This window comes from Parasteatoda tepidariorum, chromosome 3 (assembly GCF_982258835.1).
Source record: "Parasteatoda tepidariorum strain Cologne lab strain chromosome 3, Ptep-v5.0, whole genome shotgun sequence".
NCBI lineage: Eukaryota > Metazoa > Arthropoda > Arachnida > Araneae > Theridiidae > Parasteatoda > Parasteatoda tepidariorum.
This window is the reverse complement of record NC_141757.1, coordinates 77,073,192-77,096,663: the sequence shown is the minus strand read 5'-3', so window position 1 is coordinate 77,096,663 and position 23,472 is coordinate 77,073,192. Positions and strand designations below refer to the sequence as shown.

General features: G+C 27.9%; 1 protein-coding gene across 1 annotated transcript in view; it reads right to left on the bottom strand.

Moving 5' to 3' along the window:
* Positions 1–16,310: 16,310 nt before the first annotated feature.
* LOC107450078 (cardioacceleratory peptide receptor-like) overlaps positions 16,311–23,472 on the bottom strand; it is a 97,959-nt gene continuing 90,797 nt past the window's right edge. Inside the window, exon 8 of the mRNA XM_071181697.2 lies at positions 16,311–20,107. Coding sequence (XP_071037798.2) covers positions 19,849–20,107 — 259 coding nt within the window. The 3' untranslated portion in view covers positions 16,311–19,848. The remainder of the gene's footprint in view (positions 20,108–23,472) is intronic.

Here is a 23,472-nt window from a genome sequence, read left to right as displayed (position 1 = left end):
ACGTAAGAGCGCATAGTTTTGCGTGTCCTTTTCATAATGATGTGATCCAAATAAGCTGTGCCGGAATTGTCCGGAGTCTTGTCCACTCCCCCTCACGTAGGGAGCGTGGACGTCAACTGCTAGCAATACCAGCCTACCTTTAATAAACCTGTTTAGAACGTCTGATGGCTTATGACTGCAATTATTTCAAGCTAAATACAACACTAATAACAGGGTTGGAGCCCTGTTATTACATATATATATATATATATATATATATATATATATATATATATATATATATATATATATATATATATATATATATATATATATATATATATATATATATATATATATATATATATATATATATATATATATATATATATATATATATATATATATATATATATATATATATATATATTCTATAAGTTCAAAATGAAGAATAAAACAAAGAAAAATTATAGACATATGAAAAAAAGGGGGTGGGAAATAATAAGTAAAGAAAATAACAAACAACATTTTATTAAAAAAAAAAAAAAATGTTACCGGAAAAAAAGCCGGAAAAAAAAGATATAATCTTTTCTTCAGCCCACACGATTATATCCGCGAAACAGAGTGCTTTCTGATATTGTATCATTAAAGCCAAAGCAAAATATATTAATACAATAGTGTGAGGAGCACTCAAAAATTTTTTTTATAAAATAACTACAAAAAAATAGATCATAAAAAGTAAAAATAACATGTAAAAACAGATAATAAAATAAAAGAAAAAGAAAAAACATTAAAAAGGGGGGACTATAAAGCGAGTAGCAAAATCATAACAACTTACATGGACGGATATTTTTCAAGAATGATTTAAAAATGTTTTTGCAGAAAGATTGCCAGATTACAAAATATGAAAACAAAAGATGAAAACAAAAGCGCAAATTGAGTGTAACAAGAGGGTTTTAAAGTGTCGTTCTTACTGCACTGCTGAAGTGATTTGTTATTCTGTGTTTTGATTTGTTAGTTACCAAGGATGGGCCCGAAATGGATTTGCGCAAGGTAATATTATACTGGATAATTTTAAAAATTGATCATAAATAGTTTTAGAAGATAGATATTTATTTAAGAAAAAATATAAAATAGAAAAGAGAAACATAAATTGCCTGCTTTGCAAACAATTTTAGCCGCGGATTTGCACGATATGGATTAGCACACAGAAAAATTATTTAAATTATCAAAGAAAAATTTTAATAGATAATTTTAACACGGATTTGCACATGGAAAAATTAACAAAGAAAAAATTTTAGCAGATAATTTTAACCACGGATTTGCCCGAAATGGATTTGCACATGGAAAATTGTATAAATTAATATATATATATATATATATATATATATATATATATATATATATATATATATATATATATATATATATATATATATATATATATATATATATATATATATATATATATATATATATATATATATATATATATATATATATATATATATATATATATATATATATATATATATACTATTAACGATATAAATTATAAATAATAACGATTATATCATTACATATGCTGTAACTCAAAAAACACGTACATTATAGACAATGAACAATACCTCGTTACAGTTCTAATAAAATGTAGAGAATTGTTCATTTTAAACGCTAAGGAATGTTAAAAAATAAGTTATTGGATTTAAGAGCATGCCTAAATATTAAATTCCCATTACTATAAAAAAACATAGCAAAAAAGTAATTTATTTTTCAAATTCCTGATTATGTTTCCTCTCCATAATTTAAGTTACTTTTATAACAATCAATCAATACCATCTCTTTGAGAAAGTTCGTAACTTATTCAATTGATTTTGGATTTAGTAAAGGGAAAAAGACGATAAAAATAATGCAACTATCACTTAAAAAAGAATCACTCAAGTGTTAGTATTCTGTTGAAAAGAGTTGTATTTTTTAATAAAGTATTTCTGTTAAATTCACATTGCTATTACTATTTTCTAATAGATTTTTTTGGCTTAAATAGATTTCGTATTCTCGAAAAGTGTTAGACAATATCAAAAATCATATATTTATTTCGTGTGGCTCTATAATATAAATCAAATAAACAATTTAGAAGAAAAAATATGAGTGAAACAGTCTTAAAAAAGAGGTGAAAAAAAATTTAATTTTTTGTTTAGGTTGATTGCAATAAAAATTAATTGTTCAATACAATAAAAACAATAGTTTTATTGATGTAAAAAGTAATGATAATAATAAAAATTAATAATTTTATTATCGGCTATTGGATCTAAAAAAAATTTAATAATTACAGAAAAACTTGTTTTGACCTTATTATAAATGTATATAAAATTGTAAAAATCAGCATTTGCCTCTTGTTTTACATCGCATTTATAATTGACAACAAAAAGTTATAAGGAGATCACTTTTTCATTGCTAAAGTTTACGATAATCATAATGATTTCTAAGTAAATGTCATTAACTAATTACTTTACACTCTTCTCTGCAAAGCATTATTTAAACTTAAGATGATAAATAGTTGCCCTATTTTTTTTGTAAATAAATATTTATATGGCAAACAAAAAAAAATCAGAAATATTTAAAAAATTATATGTTGCATAAACATAGTTTTGCATGCGTGACAATATTTAACAGATATGATGTACACTGAGAAAGAAAGCATAGTAAAAAATAACAGAAACAGTAAAAAATAATATAAAAAACATCTAATATATCTAATATCTAAATATATAATTAGATAATATATATATAATATATATATTAGATAATATATCTAAATATATGTAAAAAATAACAGTATAGTAAAAAATAACAGAATTTCTCACTCAATGGGAACACTGAAAAAGAGCTTTGGTAATGATTTTGATAAAATTAACAATAAAATATGGTTTTATAACATGTGATAAAATTTGGTAAATGTGGTAAAACTTTGTAATGTTAGAGTACGATTTTGGAGCATGATATAAAAAACATTTATTCAATTAAATTTACTTTTCAGCTTTTTATTTGTTTTAAGTTGTGCGGTAATAAGAGCTATAATTTTAAAAACCAGTATTTCCAGTAAACGGTTAACATACAAGAGAAAAATTATCAAATGAATGGTTTAAATAACGTATTTTTTTACTACTCAGAACTATGTTGTTCGTTTACCAGAAATTTCATTACGCTACAGTACGATAATTTTACCAAATTTGTTTCCTCACGTAGAAAGTATTGGGTCACAGACGAAACAAAACAAAACAAACAACTTCCCGAAAAATTGGGAAAAAGTAGCTTTGAAAAAAAATCTATCATTAAAGTTTGCTAAGAACAAAAAGCGTCAAGAAAATGTAAAGAAAAAATTTAACTTAAAATACTAGATAGTGAGAGAAAAGGGCTCTAAGTGTTGCAAGAAAAATACTTAAAAATGAAACAAAAACAATTCAATAAAAAACTAAGGCCATTTAATGTTAACTTTTTATATTTCTACTCCTTGCTGGGCAGCATGATCTTGACATGTTTTTTGTTCTTTTAAATTTTAAGTGATTTATCAAAAACCATCTTGTTTAAGAGGTGTAACTATAATCATTTTAGGGATTTGGATTGTTTGAAGCAAACGAGACATTTTTTTATTGCATCACCCTAGAAAGTTCAAAATTACGAAGACTTATGAAAGGTATTAATATTGGGTTGCTAAGAAAGTAATTTCGTTTTTTTACGAAGATAAAAAGCGATTTTCTTATTGTGATTGGTTGGTTGGAGTTTATTGACACAAGAGCCAGAAATGGCTATGCTACGCCAGATACTAGGTTTAAGGGTTATTGTTTTATTTATGATTTTTTTAAAGTAACTGATATAGTCTTATTATTTTAATAAACTGGATAAAATTGTGATGTATAGGGTCACCAAGTAAGTATAAAAGCACCCAAAAAGTTTGTTCCTCAAATTATTGAATCGTTTACAGTCAGTTGAAATATGTTTAATAGTATAGTCGATACGACACAAAGAACAACTGGGTGCAGGTTCGGCTTTCAGTAAATTTTTATGGGTAAACTGGAAATGACCGATGCGCAGTCTATTAATTAAAACCTGGGTTTTGCGAACAGAAGATATTGTTTTACAGATATCAAGGTTTTTCTTACTGTGAATAAACATATTTTACTAAATCATATATTGTCTGTCCCAATACTTCTTGCCATTTTTCTTACACTAGCATGATTCCACGCGTATTAAATGTCTATTCTTTGCTGGAAAAAAACTGATCCAGGTGAAATTTAAACTCTTAATTTGAAGTGAAGGTTTCACCATCTAAAAATTTTTGGGGAGACCGGAACTTTGTTGTCGAAAACCCATTTCTTATTCACAGTGATGAAACATTTCAAAAATGATAATTTATTTAAGATTTGTTAATCACATACGTCAGCACAAATTTATTTCCGTAACAATATGAACCCATATATCAGGTTTTGAGGTTAAACCTTAGGCTTTTTAAATTATCATGAACGATAGACTTCTGTAAATTTAATGTTTCAGCGATCTCAAGAGTTTGTATCAATTAATGCCTTTATTGTGTCTTTGCTCATGGAAATTTTGCACACAAGTTCGGCGTACTGTCAATACATCATCTCCAAACACATCTGATTTTTTTTCTTGCTTGAGCAGAAATTTTACCTTTTTGATTATAAGAAATTAAAATATCCAGGAAATACTGCTTTTCACTATCCATAATTAAAAGGAAATTAATCAAAAACTATTGCGTAAAATCAATCAAACTTTTTTACAAGCAAGCCTTATAAGCTGTCAAGTCTTCTGTTCGGAAAAAAACGAAATTTTTTTCCGAACAATTCAATAGTATAGTTCAATTTTCTTACGAAATTAGAACATACTCCATTTTATTATTTTAAAAATTAGCAATTTTAACGTGTTTTAAACTATTTCCATTATTTAGTGTGCTTCATTTTATCTTCAACGGATCCAATTTTATAAATACAAATGTAATTACCAATTTTTAAAATGCAAATATATTTACCAAAGTTATATCTTAATGTTCTATAACAACAAACAATCATAAATATAGAATTCACAGGATGATTATTTTCAGCAGTAAGAGAACTTTCGTTTTAAAATAAGAATCAGATGAGAAGGAAAACTTCTTATAAAATATAACTTAACTGCAGAATCGTGCTAAAATATATTTTTCCTCTAAAAGAAATAGCTTAAATTTAATCAGCAAAAAATTATCTGCTCTAGAATTCAGAAATCTAGCAATGGGTATAAGGTTTATCAAGTTTTACAAAATTGTATGCTATTCACTCTTTTTCTTTCGGAAAAAGTAGTCTTAAGCGAAGATATAACTGTTAAGCTAGTCTATAAAATATCATAGATAGTGATCGAATTTTTCTTCACTGTTATTCCATTTTATATATTTAATCGAAGTTCCGTTCACATTTATTATGAAGAAAATTAAATAGAAAAATATGAAATAGGTCGCCCATTTTTTTTAAATTTATATTTTCTCATTATAAGAAATCGTTTCTTAGAAGAAATAACAACACGATAATAAAGAAATTCACTATACTATATCACATAAACAAAATCGAGAAAATATTCGTTGTTTTTTTGCAGTTTTTGTTTGTCAGTTGTATGTATAATTTGTAGTCTGAAACCAATTATGTTTATTCAAATTGCTGCAGTCTAATTTATGTTTTGAAACTGAGGAAGATTTTGTTTTTCGAACAAAAGCTATGGAAAGTACTTTTATTTTTGTGCCTTTATTTATGCTTTGTACATGATGTTTTTGCTTTGTTCGAATATATCTCTTCGTACTCTGTATTGTACCTCTCTAAACTCTGTATGTATATGTACTCTGTGCATATACATACAGAGGTAAAAATGTGGTAGGATGAAGGCAGGATGCACTTAAGAATGAAAGTAGGATGCACAGAGTGCATTCTACCTTCAGTCATTTTAATGAGCATATGTTATAGAAATTAAAATACTATTAAAAATAATTATATTTTCTCTTCTGTAACGTTATTATTTTGACTACAAGAATTATGACTAATTTGAATTGAAACATTATATCTATTTAAAAAAGCATGAATTTGACTTTCTTCCATGAATGGTAGACAAATAATTTACAACTAACACATCATACATATTTTCCCCATACAGTGAAGATGGGCACATTGCTGAATGTCAAAAGTTCTTTTATATGGTTAGTTTTTTTTTAATCCATTAGTTAAATTCGTTTGTGTGCCATCTGAAATAAATGTACTTTTGTTTTTATTCCTGTTAAGGAAGGTTGATTACTTGCTTTTATCATGATATATGTAAAAAAAATGGTTTAAGAACATGATTTTTTTCTTAATTATCCTACTAAAAATTTTCAGATTTGAAAGTATATTAAAATAATTTTTTCAATAAGGAAGCATTTAAAAAAGCTGACCAGATAATTCATTTTCACGTTATTGAAAATTTCTGTTTTCGAAATTTACAATCTTATAATTTATTCTCATATAAGGAAACATTTTCTTAACCTATACTTTGAAAAACAAGGTCACAAAATTATGAATTTATAACGGTTTTATACATTGAATTTTATGCCAATACGACTTTTGAAAAATGCTTTGAGCTAAAAATTCTTTTTTCTGAGTACGCAAAACATCATATCCCATTTCTGGGTATTTGGGTGTTATTTTTAGAATTTATCGAATACTTCTCCTTTGGTGTTTGGGAAACATGTATATTACTTTATAAAGGACCTAGTTTTTTCTTTGAAACTTCAACAAATATTTATTTTTATCGGTGGAAACATCATCAAGTTCGATCGATATATATTTGTATACGGTCTCAAAGGAAACAAATGTGTTAGAATCCTGGAAACTTGTAACCTTCTTTTCTGCAAAGAAAAATTGATGTAGATTTGTACAGATATTATTATGTGTTGATTTGATCACAGTCATTTAATTTTGATTCCTTATTAAAATGTTCGACATATTATAACATTTGAACATACATTCGAACCTAACATATCGAACATTATTATAATGTTCGACATATAATAGATTTTTCAGCGCTCTGAAGAAATAGAGTCCTCATTACAACATTGAGGAAAAACGCATGATACAATTTACCGTACTTCATGCTCTATAGGAACATGAAAGAGTTTGGTAATTTTTACCGAAGTGCGTTGGTAATAATTTTGGCAAAATTAACAATAAAATATGGCTTTATAAAATGTGATAAAATTTTCTAAATGTGGTAAAATTTTTGTAAATTTATAATGATAAACTTAGAGCATGGCATAAAAACCATTTATTCGGACTCCTTCTTTACAAAAATAACCAACCGAATTAGATTCTCCAGCTTTTCTAAAAAATAGTTGAAGAAACCTAAAAAACTCTGCTTTGAAAACAAGCGAACTAGTTTGTAAATATTTATAATTTTGACTTTGTATACTCAACCACATTCGATTTCATTTATTCCCATTTGTAACAGACTAAATTTGAATGAAAATTTGAATTGTGGACTTAAACAACAAGATGACGAGAAAGAACATTTAAAGGTAAAATAAATCTCCAATTTTTCCAGAAGTAATTGAGGCGTAGCTGTAAGCTAACAACCAACTTTTGTTCTTGAAATATTTCGAAAGAAAAGGAGTGGAAAGAATTTCCAATTATCTCACTAAGAGCTTTGTTGCGTTAACAGCTTCACACTCAATGTAATTTTGTTCCTTTTTAAGAAATAAATCGACGGCATTTTACAGTAATCAGTACGTTTCGTTTATTCACAATCAAATTTTAACGGTTAAATTGCTTCATTCGATCTCATACAATACATACTGAATCTCAAAACAACAAAAAATACGTAGCACTGTTGTGTATCAGAATTTGCTGCAAACAAATCTATAGAATGCAAAGATAATGAAAGTAGTTTTAACTGAATCGATGCTATTCAAAATTTTAGCTTGTACAATAATGTTAACTTTTTCTATCATTGAATTGCTATTAATGCTTTAATTATGAGCAATCTATTGGGACTCGAACGAAAGTTATAAAATTATAACTAATTTCAAAAATTTTATTAAGGTTTAATTTTCTTTAAAAAAAAAGACTTTCATTCAAAAAAAGAGAGTGCATAATGAGTCAATGAAACAAATGATTCTTAGTTGTTATTTTGTAGACTATTTTCGAAAATAATTATGGCCTTACTTTTTTTTATTATGCCATTATAAATCAATCTTGTAATGTACAAAATTATTTGAAAAAATGCACATTTTTTTCTGTTTTTAAATAATTAGATGCTGTAACTAATTTTGAGAAGATAATGCTTAAAAACACAAAATTACTATTTCATTTTAAAAACTAAAAAAGATCACGCCATAAAATCTTTCAAAATGTTATTTTACAACTCAAAGAAATTTAACTATTTACTAAAATTCTAAACCCGATTACCTTTACAATGGGATGCCTGCAAGTGACGTAGCGGGAGTATCTCTATCCTGATTGGTTGTTGAAACATGGCATTTGTTTACTTTAGCAACTTTACCATACATTCTATTTCGAGTAAGCCAAGCCCGTCAAGTATTTATTCCTTTAAATGGCACATTCTGTATACTTTCACAAAGATTCTTTCACAAGGATTTCAATTCCTTCACTATGTATTTCAAACTTAGCACAAAGACAGGCACAAAGCCATGTAGAATATAAAGGAACTAATGTATCGAAGTTGCCAGGCACACAAAACAAAAATAAATCATGGTTAAAATAAAATACAGAAACAAATTCTAATTCTAAGTTAAGTAAAAGACGCAGACGAGAAAGAATTATATTTCAACAAATTCGATGTGTGATATGCCACTGTACTTAATTCACTTTTCATTGACAAACATTCTAATTTGTGTGAAGAAACTAGGCTCAACTCTAACACGCCATTTTGTTTATAACTAGCACTGGTGTCATAGGTCATATGTGTGGGTATCAGTGATCTTCTTCTTCTCGAAGTACAAGTATTTATTAATTCTTTAGTTAATAAATAAAGAAAAATATGTTTTTATGTTTTGAGTTTGATACTGGTGATCTCAATTTTGAAACAAAAAAATGAAAATTGATATGGTTTTTAACAAACTTGCGGCAGTTTTCAAGCTACAAAAATGATTGGTTAAAGTTTCTTTTCATTTTTAGCTTGTGATGACGCGAATTCCTTTTTCTTTTCTTTTTTTTTTTTTTTTTAATATTATGAGCGGTGAATTATTGTGTAAGAAAATATCTGATTCCTCGAACGGAATTTTTCCATCTTCATTTCATAATCTGAAAGAATCCCTTTCTAGGAATCTGATTTTTCCATACACAATAGTAAAAAGATCGTCAATGCGGCTTCTGCGGAGGTGGATTTGTAACTAGCCAGAACTAGACGAAGACATTTTTGTCGAAATGTAACTTTACAAAAAGCTATTTTTCAGGCTGGTATCACATTCCATTAATACTTTCCTTCAGTAAATTCTCGGGACTTCAACAGTAAATTCTCGGATAGTCCATCAACGGTCAATGAGATGAAGACCATCCAAGATGTCAACATGATGGATAAAAGAATTACCGACCTGCGTATTGCAAATCTGCAGTTTCAGTCCACCAAGAACTAAACACTTTGACCCATCTTGAAATCGCCTTATACTGTGATGCATTCACTTAACGAGCTTCAAATTAACCACGAACTATTCAATTTCAAAGTAGTCGGATTACGCTATTGGTCGAAAATGACATGACTACGTGTGGGAAGGAGGAAGGTATATTTTGGCTGGCGTTTATAACTTCGGCTACAGATTTCCTTTTCACATTTGCTCTAGACTAATTTCACTGTTGTATATACAAAATCAGTGTTAAGTCTTATTTCCCTAACTCTTGACTGAAAGAAAAATTATTATAAAATTGTACAAAATGTAACTAGTATTTCTTTTGCTCAATTATAATAATTGAAAGAAATATTTATTTTGTCACATGCCTTATACATTCTAAGCATTTGTAACAAAAATGAATACTGTCTAGAGTCATAGTAACAACCTATCTGGTTTTATAAAAACTTAACCTCAGTAGTTACTATTTGTCTTTCTATTAGTGCCTTTTTAGAATACAGTAAATAGCATTACTGTTTTCTATAAAACAGTCATTTCTTTTAAAATAATTTTTTTAAATAATAAAAAAGCAATTGGCTAAAAAACGCATTTGAAAATTAATGTAGTTATGCATCTTGAGTCTTTAATGAAATCAATAATAAGGTTATGAATAGAAATAAAGAAAATCAAAAGATTGCTTGTTTAGAGGCTAAATTTTCAGCGAGTTTCCAAAATCGCGTCAACGCCAGTAAATGCATACCATTCCGTCAAATAGTGACCAGTAGCGTGATCCGGCCACATTGAAATTTAATCGCTCGTCATAGTATCGTAATGAACCTTGCCAACATTGCGATACATTTTTGCCACGGGAAACATTTAATGATTTTTATCGATTTTAATGCATGATTTATAGCGATAGAAATGACATTGTCTACTTCAACGCCACACTCAACAACTGCTTTTAGATTTTTAACACATTTTACTAAATGGAGGGTTTTATGTATTTTATTTATCAAATTTATCAACTGCACGGCCACCTAATCGCTCCAATATCCTGTTCACGCATGCGCAAAGTACTGCGACCACTTAAGTTATTTACAACCTTCGTATAGAGCAAACACAATAATAAACCTGGAATAATGTTTTCAGAAATTAAATTGTAGGATATCAACTTACGCCAAGCAGTTTTTATTCTAAGCTGTCAATTTGTACCAAGTTAAAAATATATAATCTAATAAAAATTTGTAGAAAAACGAATTTTTATCTAATTAGATTTGACTAAAATAAAATCATAAAACAGCAACTGCTATGATTATAAACCGCTCATGAAAAAATACCAAGCTGGTTAAACATACTACCATTTTTGCGTTCCCTCTAATTAAAATTAGAAAATAGCATTCATAAATTAAGTAGTATATTTTTAACCTGACTAACAATTAAAAATATAATAATAAATTCTTTTCTGAAGAGATGTGACTCAGAAATTGACTATTGAAAGGTAGAAAATATCCTTTCACATAAGATATTTTTCTTTGAAGTGCGTTCTGAATTCTTACAATTTCTTTTTCAGTTGCCTGCAATTGAAAATCTCATTTCTTAGCGCTTATGGTGAAAAACACAATCTAAAGACACTTTGCTCCTTAGCATTTCATATCGTAAAAAGTGAGATTCTCTATCCGTTTTTTTCACAATTCAATTTAATTTGCCACCTTCTTTTTATGATCTCTTTTTTACAGAATTGTGGTTTATAAAGGTATTTTTTTATATTAAATTCTGATATTGATGTATTGTTAAAGAAAAATTTTTTAATTGTTTATTACGTTTCGAAATCCTTATATTTTTTGTCATATTATGTGCATTTAACTAAATGATTTTTAAAAGGTATACAAGTTTTAAGAAAAAATTAATCTAATCTAAAACTAAAAATGTGTAAAATTAAGATGAGCACATCTACGTTAAAGTTCTTAAAAAACTTGCAGCAAATATCGCAAGTAATTTTTACACTTTAAGTTTTTAAAAAAAATTGTCGGATGGACGAACTAGGACGAGATGAGAAAAGTTTTAAAACGAATTTATTTGACCTATTTTTAAGTTAAGTTCTCACTTTATGGGCTAAAAGTGACTTTAATCCGAATAAGTGCTTTAATATAGTTTATTATATAATTATTGCTTTTTTTAGCAATTTAACCGTTTTAGTTTCTTTAAAAGAAAAAATATTTTATAAAATTCGAGTATCGAAAAACTAAAAAAGTTAAAAAATTTTAGAAATAAAAAAAAAATGTGAATTGATACTAGGGGCTTACTTCTGCTTCTACTTTCCTGTTCTTACCCCTGCTTGCTGACATTTACCAATAATTCTCCGGAACATATTTCGCAGCTCCTTTCGATTTCTTTTTCTTGAACCTAATACAGAGTAGTCTAGTATTTCCATTTGTGTAATATGCTCTTATATAGGTCTAAACTGTATGGCATTTAAACAGTACGTATACTTATTTGGTATTTAGTCTTTCAAATATACCTACTGTCAACGCTCGATATAACGATCCCTGTGGTCAAAATGAAAACGGACGTTATAACGTGAAGCCGTGACAGCATAAAATTACTGCAAATATTTTCTTGTATTTCATAAATACTGGGATAATTTTTGCAAAAACATGCAAAATTTTAAATAGAATTATAAAACTGATAAATACGCTGCTCTTGTTATTTCAATTCAGTATAAGTATTATTTAATATGATACCTTGAAGGTTAATTTTTTTTTCAAGTAACATCGTTAATATTGCACAGAATATTTCGCCAGTCATTTAGTGCTATTTCTAGATTTTGAAGTTTCGCTTCACGTGAGTAACTAGAACACTTTGTTCTGCTACCTTCAGAATTACATTACAATTTTTGCTCATTCAACAAAGTGATTTTCGGGATCTTGAGAATGTTAAATAATTCAGAAGTTAGTGATTTTGATGTTATTCTATCCACTTCTCTTAAAATTCTTAATTTCCACTCTAAGCATTTCGTGTTACACTGGTTAAGAGGAGTCATTTTCGCTAAATAGTGAGATCGCTTCGAGAGATCAGATCAAAACTAAATTCCAAAAGAATGCGTATAATACCGAGTGCTTTAATTCCAAAACAAAAAACCGCTTACCACACTTTACAAAAAAAGTAAATACAGTTTTCAAATAACTAAAATATGCTTGAAGAATATTTTGAATTGTTTGAAAAGAAATTTTGAAAGTTTATGATAATACAGAAAGTTTGGATTTCTTAATGAAGGTGCAATATACACTTCAAATTCTCAATAATGGTAAGTAATTCCCATTTCACAATTCATTTCGAAGATTACTCCCAGGACCTCCTGGATTGAGAATAGGTCGTCCTACCACTCATTGAGAGTTATCAATGTATGCATTTATGCATGTATGTATTTATGTATTAAATGTATGTATGTACCAAATGTATCATATTTATTGAGTGGCAACCTCGAAAGAAATAGTGGTTTAAATAATGTTTTAGGGATTTGTGTTATCGATTGAAACATTGTCAATGGAAAATTGTTAGTTTTAAAAGGGCTAAAAGGTCTAATACCTGTTTTTGGAGTTATTTTCAAGGAATTAAAAAATATTATACTACAAAGCTTCGATCGCTGTTGTGGAAGGAACATTTCAATTCGGGCTTTCTAATGGGCGTTACAAAAACATTGCATCTATGAAACAGCTAACGGGACTTAATGTAACGGTCATTATAATGGAAAGATCGCACTATTGGAAGGTCGTACTAAAGAGAGTAGACTATATTTGCAATCGACAGCAAGTCGGATTGCAAATTTATTATCAACAGTGAAACACTAAAAAATATTTAAACAGGCGTTTATTTTACTTTAAAAAAAATTTATGGTATTAATTTTTAATTTTTGACATTCATATACGTATTGGTAATCGCAGCCAAAGTATTTTTCAACAGTTTCTTTAATAGTATACCATAAAAATTGATGAAATTATTTACATTTGTAATTGTGAGAGAGACGGTATTCCCTTTTTGAAATTCTGTTTAAAATATTCAGAGAAAGTCTTAATACATGAAAATAATAAAGAGCCTCAGATGTTACCATGACATTTTTGATTCACGAATCCCGATATAAAGATATAAGCACAAAAGCCAAACATACGTTAATGCAACCCGTAAATGTTTATGTACACGGTGCTTTAACTAATCATAAATATTGGAAAACTTTTATTAAAATACTACAAAATAAAGATTTTAAACATGAAATCAATATGAATTGCAAGGTTCGGTGCAATATTCTCCATTTGTTAGCGAGACCTAAGTAAAAGGAAAAAAGACAATACATTTTTTTTTAAATATTTATCACACAGAAGAGGGATTACATTCGTGTTTGTTTTCTGCACTAAGCCGAAACCGATATACTACAAACAATCAAAAATGCAATATAAAAAATATTTGTACACTGAAAAAAATTATGGTCAAAACTACAAGAATACCGTGTTTTTAGCTCTATGGGAATACCAAAATACTTTTTTTCTTATTATTACGGTCGCTCAACAGACGACCCAATTTTGGGTTTACGACTTCTAATGTTCAACTACATAGCCTTGTAATTTTGAACCAATCCAGAAGACAAGGAAACCCCTGAATCAGTACCCCCAGAGGTATGATTTGTTACGGGAACATGAAGAACTTTGTGACTCGACAGTTTTAAGATGCATCAGTCACCATTTACTACTCGGGGAGTCTTCGGCTGGTGGAGATCGAACCTACGACCTATTGGACATGAACTCAGTGCCCTACCAACCAGGGTATCCCGGCTCTCACCAAAAATCTTTGTAATTTTTATCGACCGGTTTTATTAAGCAAAATTATGTTTTCACCCTTTGGCAAAATGGGCGTTGTTTTGGGTTTAATGGCTTGCGCACCTTCTTTGGACGTCATCACACTTTTCAACTGTGTTCAAGAGTAATAGTAAACAGTGCGAATGAGTCGCCATTGCATGCGTTGCGATGGCGTCCGCTGCTGTTTAATAATTTTTTTTTAAATTCTTTTTATTATTAACTTATAATTACTGTCTTGACGGTGATTTTAATATTTGTAATCGTCAAAAATCAGGCTAACATAAGTAATAATAAAAAAAGCAGCACAACTAGATCAAATTAAAAAAAGCAGACGATAACTTTGAGACTTCTTTAGTTCATTTTTTTCTGACAAGTTTTTTTTTTCACCAGCTGACATCTTTAATGTTCTACATAATAATAATTTAAAGCATTTTTATATTCTTTTCATCATTCATCATTATCCTATAATAACTGTCTCGACGGTGATTTTAATATAAATATGAATACTGAAGATTGAAAATTTGATGGCTGAGACACCTTTATAGATCTGATGACCAAAACCCGCAAAAAAAGTAACTTTTTTTAAACCAGAAGGTACAAGAAACAGGGGTCGTCCACCGACTAGATGGCTGGACGCAGTTGAGAGGGACCTAACGATAATTGGAATAACTAACTGGAAGGCCATGGCACAGAATACATCAAGATGGCAAAAACTTATTGGGTCGGCCTTGGCCTGTCATAGGCTGTAGTGCCCAAGAAGAAGAAGAGGAAGAAGACGGAAAAGTATTTCAAAACGACTTGAAACACGTATATAGGCAGGATTTGGAAACCAATCCGACGGCAAGAGGATAAACATCAATTGAGACAGTTTTTGCAACCCATGAGTTGAAATATTGTGACGTTTATCGGAGTCAATCCAGAAAAAAAAAGCGTTTGACCAATGGGTAACCAGTGATCGTAATAAAGCGAATCACAATTTTTTCTTATTGTTTTTATTTAACTTTTTCTTTCCAGCGATGCTATTGCTACGCATTACGATAATTTAACCAAGATATTTTTCTCCGTGTGCTTACCTTGTTATTGTGCCGCTCAATTTATATTTCTTAATTTCAGATTTACAAATCTACTTGTTTAACTGGCTATTATGCTATAATAAAAAACAATGAAATATTCTTTTTAAAATTATATTGTCGTGTTCGTTATAATACTTTAAAAGATTTGTTAAAAAAATTCAAACTTAAAACAGCGTCGTAATATATCATAAATTTATGTTCTGATTAAAATATTCGAACAATAATAAAATAAAAATATTTTTATTCATTATTACTGAAGCGATGTTTGCTTAAATAATATATCTGAATATTTTATTAACATTATTTAAAAGCTTAAGTTTATTTTAAATTAAAAGAAATCTGATTAAGTGTTTCTCATTCTAATTAAATCTCATATGCAATTTAATAATACATTTCTTTAATTTATTTTACGCAATATCTGACTTAATTAGAATCATATAATTCGTAAGGAAAATATTTAAAAAGTTTTTCTTTAAGAAAATTTCTAATTTTCGTAAAAGTTTATTTAAACTTTTACATGAGCAAGCGCAATGTTTATATTTCCTATATTAGTTTATATATCTTATATTATCATATTATAAACAAATTCATATTGAAGTTTTCCAATGTTCAAACAAGTTTCATTTTTATTTGAAATAAAAGCTCGTAGAATAGCTTTATGAAATAAGCATTAAATTGAGTTAAATAACGTATACACTTTTTTTTCGCGAGGTAATTTTTTTTTCATTTTCATTGCATTTATATTTGATTATATATAATGTGCGTCATAAAATAAACAACTTTTAAGAAAAATTCATATTTATTGAGATATGGTTCAAACTGGACGAGTGACAATGAATAAAGATACAAAAATTTGCATAATATTTACAAGCAGGATAAAGATAATTTTTTTCTCTTCATTAAAACATATGATCCAAAAGAGATACAAAAATAATGTTAATCACATAACAAATAGTTTTTTTTAATAGGAATTGCAAAAAGTATATCCATTTAAAATAAGCTATGCAATAGATTAAAGAAAACTCAATGAGAATTATCAGTTCAGCATGAACGTACAATAACAAATAAAAAATATTAAAAAAAAGTATCAATTTTTCATGCAATGTCGACACATCCGAGCTTTCAAAGAAATTAATACAATCAATCTAGAAAAACGCCCTACATTACTAAATTACTAAACCATGTAGTTAGTTGGAATTAAAAGTTTCACGCTATCAAAAGAATAGAATTGAAAAATCATTGCATCAATTAATTAGTGATAATTAATAATAATTAGATATTTAGTAACGTATTGCATCGTAATGATAACATTCTAAAATTATCTAATTTATGAATGTAAGTTAAATAATTTTAGATGATAAATGACTCATTTGCGCGGCAAGCATTTAGTTAATTTTCATATTTCGAAATAAACAAACTGATTTCACACACAATCCAAAATTGTATGAAGATCGCATGAAGTCTTTTAATGGTAAGCGAGTTTTTCAAATAACGAGCTTAAATCAATAAAGTGATAAGCCCCATTTTGACCAATGAAAGCATTCTAACATCAAACTGTGTCTTATTATTGTTTCCAGATAAGTTCTTAACAATTTTTCTTCGACTCTCCTAGATGGAAGCACAATGCCTGAAAAGATCTCATTGTAAACATGGACATCATGTTTACAGAAAAGTCATGTCTTTTATCAAAAAAGTTCGCTTGAACAAATATGAAAATGTGGCTTATTATATTGCACGCCAACCCTTCAAGAATTTAATCATTGTAAGCGCTTCAAATAAACGCCATTTTTATTCACAAAGAAGTGTCTTATTCATCTAGGAGTACCATAACTCCAAATCCATTACCAAGCAGTTTATTCGGAGACAATATATTTTTGTTTCTTTCTAAACTTGAGTTTTCACCTGCACTAATTAATTTGTATGCATTAAAAGAGACCTTTGAAGCACATAAATGTTTACTTAAAACGTTAAATAATTTGGGTGTAATATATTTTACATAGTGTTTAACATTATTATGTATATTTATTTGTCAGCATATTTGCAGCGTTCTTTTAAAAATGCTTCAAATTTTAGTTACATTACTAGATAATTCTCATCCATTCTTTGTGATGCAAACGATATTATCTGTTATCAACAAGGAGAAACAAAATTTGCTAAAAAATCTAGAAATACTAGTTATTTCAAGATGCAAGAATTGTTTTGTTTCACAATTAAATTAAATTATTTGGTCTCGTGAACCATATGAAATATGCTTTAATTTAAATACGTATAGTACATATTAATCTAATGATAAAAGATAATCGATATTTATAAAGTTTTTTAAGGGACATATAAATACTTCAGTTGATGAAAAATAAACACAATATAAGCAAAAACTTAAAAAAGCAGTAATGTTACGTGTTAACAAATATAGTTAATAGCAATACGTCTTAATAGCAAATAGAAAATACATATTACATAGAGTTGATAAATAATATATATGGAATAACAAGTATTGAAACATTTACAATTGACATAGATTACACATATTACATACATACAATGAAATGGCTATCTATCTCAAACCACAATAAGTTTACTTAAATAAAAAAGCAAAAAATAACAACATATATTTTTCAAATAAACATTACCCTGTTTGTATTTAATTTTTCTTGAAGGAAAAATTGTATTTAAGGTGAATTTAATTTTTAAAGAAACATTTAATGATCTGTTGAAGAAGCACAAAACTAAAAAATATATCTTTTAAATTTAGCTTAAATTGTTATGTTACTGTTGTACATGCTTTATGTTTTCATTACAATATAACAATTTATATTTTAAAAGCCAATGATTAAGATTTAAAAACTGATCTAGATTTTGTATAGAATTTTTTAAGAGAAGTTATTATTAATTATTAATCATTGTAAATATTTTGTATTTTTTATTTTTAAAAGCGGCTCAAACAAATTTACCTATTGCTTTTAATTGATTGAAATCTAATCATATTCAGCTTATCCAAAACTACGTTAAGAAAAAAAAGATTCAGGGTTTTTGCCATGGGCGTCCTAGGATTTTAATTTTTGAAGAGAATGGAAGCATAATGCTTAGTCACAATAATTCTCTATTTGTTACACATAAGAAAAATGCTTTACATCTATTGAAAAACTACGAAAAGGTTACTGGATATTGAGAAAGATTGAAGATTGAAATCTTGAGGACTTTTAGAGATTTCTAATTATTGAGGGGGACATATACCCACCAACGACGCCCATGGTTCTTGCAAATATCAATAATAAAACAGTCACTATAATAATAAATTATTTTTTAGTAGAATAAAACATTTTTAAATTTTACAATATCTTGGGGATGTGACAACTAACTGGAACATACGATTGTATACAATTAACAGTTAGCACCTACTGATATGTTCAAAAACAGTAAAACAAAATCTAATTGTGCTTAAGAATGTCAAATTATAACTCATTTCTTCCTTACAAAGTTAATTCTTACTTAGTGTGATTACTCTATTTAAGTTTTAAATTTATCTTGAAAATTTTCAACCAATTAATTTTTTCTTACAATTACAGCTCTTAATTAGAATAATTGAAGATTATTTCTCAATTGAACTGACAAATATGGCACAAGAAGCATTCGTATTGTACAAGTACATATTTATGCTCTGAGAAAAAAGTATGGACACAATTATCAGAATATGGTCAAATTTTGCAAGTTCTTAGCTCCATGGGAATGTGAAAAAGCTCAGTAATTTTTACCGAACTGTGTTACTAATGATTTTGGTGTAATTGACAATAAAATATTGTTTTGTTATAAGGGAAAAAATTTAATAAGTTTTGTAATATTTTCATAATTTTATCAATATATCTTAGACCATGACATGAAAAAAATTTATTTGGTTAAGTTTACTTTTCAGTTTTGTATTTTTAACTAAAAGTGTGTAATAAGAACTGCAATTTTGAAATCCAGAATTTCCGGTAAAACGCTTCCATATGAACGGAATTATAACCAAAAAGAATGGTTTAAAGACGATAAATAAATAATAAAGCCAAATAAATGGGTTTCGAACTTATTAACCAGAATTACGGTTTTCTTTAACATAAATTTCACTTCCATACAGAATGATAATTTTCGAAGAATTTTTTTTCTGCCTGGTTGTTATTTTCTTTTATTATTTCAGGCTGACAACGATTAAAAAAATTATTAAATAAACTGTTTGGAAAATGTAAAATTGTTGTTTTGTTCCCGTCTTTGAATAAAATTATGAAAATTTATAACAAATAAATGCCATGCCAGAAGTTGAAATATTCCAAAAACGGCAGATTTACAGTTTTGAGTTTTTGGTAGTGTAACTTTCTGGGACATCATCAAACATTACTGCCCTCCGATGTTCTTCAGAGTTAGCCGATGATTGTTTGAAAAAGGGTTGTCTTATATTGGTCATTGGGTGGAAAGTGGAATTTCTGTGATGAGTCGTTAAAGTCTCGGACAGGGTATATTCTGTTGTTCTAGAATGTCCACCACTCTTGAAGGAAGGGAAACAGATGCACAACTTTTCGGCGAGCCAGTTACAGATAGGCAGCCTTCTGGGAAGAAAGATCAAAACATATGTCATCAAAGCAATCACCAGGTAACTCGAGAGAATGAACTCGATTTAAGGGATCATTCTATAATAAAACATTTTGTTAATTCCTTTGCGATATAAATTTAAACGCTATGTCTTTAACAAGTTAGAGACTTAACAAACATTTATGAAATTTCCATTGAACGAAACGATTACGTACAGGCCTACACTGTTAGAAATTTCTCAAAAAATACGGTTAAATAGCAATTAATTTAATTGTTATTTTATCATATTCAAGCCAAAACAGTCAAATAATCATAAAAAAGTGATATTCAAACTGTTTACTCTGAGAAAAATCGCTTATTGTCTGTTTACACCTAAAACGATTAAACAACCAGATTTTTATCCGCGTCAACTAGGCCTACCTTATAAAGCCACTTAATTCCTTGCAGCTGTGTACATGCTGTAGCAGGAAGGGCTTATTTAGCTGTCTGTCTCATGTCCGGCTGAACTAGAGATCGAATCCCTGGATTACCATAACAATGTCTTTTAAATTCCTTCAACACACAAATAGTTTCCTGTGTCCTGCATTCTACATGTGGCAACCCCTGACTTTCGAAATATGAAACTCTCATTCACATGTAGATGGCAGTACCACTGACCTGATTAACACAAAATTCTGGTATTTCCAATTTCTAATGATAGATGACGCTACTAGATAAACTAATTCTATGGTTTATTTGACAAAACACATCTCAACCATAGCCTAATCACAATGCCCTGTATCTAATTAAAAACCAAACATAACCTAACTCCAATGCTCAGTTACTTTTCCTTTTTACGGTGTAGAAACAATGATTATTGTAAACGGTTGCAAAACCGTATATTTCGATCTCACAAATTTTTAACCATACAGTTTCACAGCCTTAAAGGTAAAAAAAAAAGCTTTTCCAACAGCAATCTGTTTGGTCATTGGACTGACAGACTGCGGTCGGTTATTTTACCGTAATTGTGTAATGAAAATTTTTTATAGTGCAAGTTTACGTCCTGAGTCTTTATAATGAGATGATTGCACAAAAAAATTGTGGAATTTAAACTCTCTTACAATTGTAAAGGTATTTGCATACTATTGCTAAAAACAATGTGCAATAATAGAGTTGTTTTAAATTCAGAATCAAGCTTAAATATATTTAAAAAATCTAAATCTAATCTAAACTTAATGGTGACCATTTGGTTTTTCATAGTGTTTTTCAGAAAATTCTTAATACATAATTCTTTACGTTGATTTTATTATTGATTATGAATTGAAAAACTACCTTAGAGCAAGAAAAATTAGGAGTAAAACAAAATGAGATTTGACCGAAAAACAATATTCATGCAAAGCAAGGCTGTCAGAAAATAACACAGAATTTTACTTAATCTAAGGAAATACTATTAAACAACATAAAAGTGGGTTTACAATTAAAACTATAACTCTATGATTCTTTTGATATTCATAAATTGCTGTAAAACAGACTTTACGAAAGATCAAGATAAGGGACCAAGGATTTGTCTCTATTATGTATTTTAACACAATCCTAGTTCCAATCTTTTGTGCCTTACAAACACAAATAAGCCGATCAAAGTTTAAATTGATTGCAAAAGGAAAAGAAATGAAGTTATTATGTTTTGTGGAAAGTTAAAAACTCATAACAAATGCAAACTAAAATAAAATCAACATCCTCGAGCTACTATAAAGATACTTTTCTTTATATTGTCATAACTCTATAGTAAATATTAAAACTGAGACTCTAGCAGCTTTGAAAAACCACCAAGAAGTAAGGAATATTACCATAAATTTTATTATGCAGATTTTTTATGAAACAATCAATTTTAGCCTTTTTTTCTGGCCTGTTTTTGAGGAAGTTATGAAGAAAGGAAATTTTAAATTTCGGAATACCTAGCGATATTTCACAAAATCAGACACGTTTTGAATTTGCTAATAATTTAGTATAAAGTGCTTGTAATGTCATTCACAAGTTCAACTGAGCTTATCAAACTTTTAGTCAAAATATTTAAAATAAACAGTTCTTGATATACAAAGGCATGATGTGAAGAACGAATCAGAAGAACATCAGAAAATTAGAGGATCAGAAATTTTAAATAGCAAGGAACAGCACTTTTTTAATACCAATCCATGATCCCTAACTTGTAAAAAACAAATATAGTACTAGAAATATTATTCACCTCACTAATACATTGCATATTATTGTAAAAAAAAGGCATGTTATTTAAAGGAATCATAGCTAGGCATCATAAAATTAAAAAATTAAACAATCACAGTAATAATTCAAATTCAACTTTTGTCTCTTTTTTTTCTTTGAGAAAATTCCCACGAATATATTCATTAGTCACTTAGAAGATTTGTGCCAAATACTGATTGTTATAAATTGATAGCTGCTAAAAATATTAGTACTACCTTCACTAAAAATATTAAAAATATGAAACTAAGGACATTATTTAAAGAATAATATATTATCTTTAAAAATTTTATAAACTAAAAATCAAATTTTATAAACTAACTGAATTAAATCTCCTTTGTCATTTTCATTTTTAAACTATTCGTCTAATCTTCATAACTATTAATTTAAACTTAGGTGATTTTTAAAATTGTAAATCTGATAAACTTTTGAAGTTGTTATTATATAATATTACACAGTACGGCATTCATTTTAATACACATTTTTATCCACTTTAAAGGTAAGTAGAAAGTCTTCTAAATCATGAGACAATTTAAATTAAAAATTCTTTTGTTTGATTATTGTAACACTAAAGTTCAATCCATAAGAATTTTCTTGCAACATTATTTGCAAAGATTCAAAAGAGATATTTAGATGTTTAACAGAAAAATTTTATTTCTGATTATCTCCATACTTCTTCTGTCAATTAAAAAGATTTCTCTTAACCTGGTATATATTTTTTCCTGGTGCTCTAAATACAAACAAAAAAATATTTTGGTATTTTTTTAATCTATAAAAAGAAATCTATTAGTTACTGTAAAAGATCTGTTAAATTATGGGAATTATATTTGTACTGAAATATAAATTCCAAAAACAGTAGTTTGAAAAATAAACTTTTTTATTCCCATTCAAAATATAGTCAACAATTGATTTTGCAAATTTAAGAAACCTTAATGATGAATAACTGTTCTTCGTAGATCTAAATAACTGCAAATAAGTGCAAATGTGAGAAAACTATTGTTTGTAAGTGAGCCGTGTTTGAAAGATTACCTTTAACATAGAAAAAAGCATCTGTTTTTCATGCTGACCTTTGATCTGAATAATTACTAAATAATGAAAAGAGTATAAAAAATCTGTTTATTAGAAATTCTGCATCAAAGGGTAA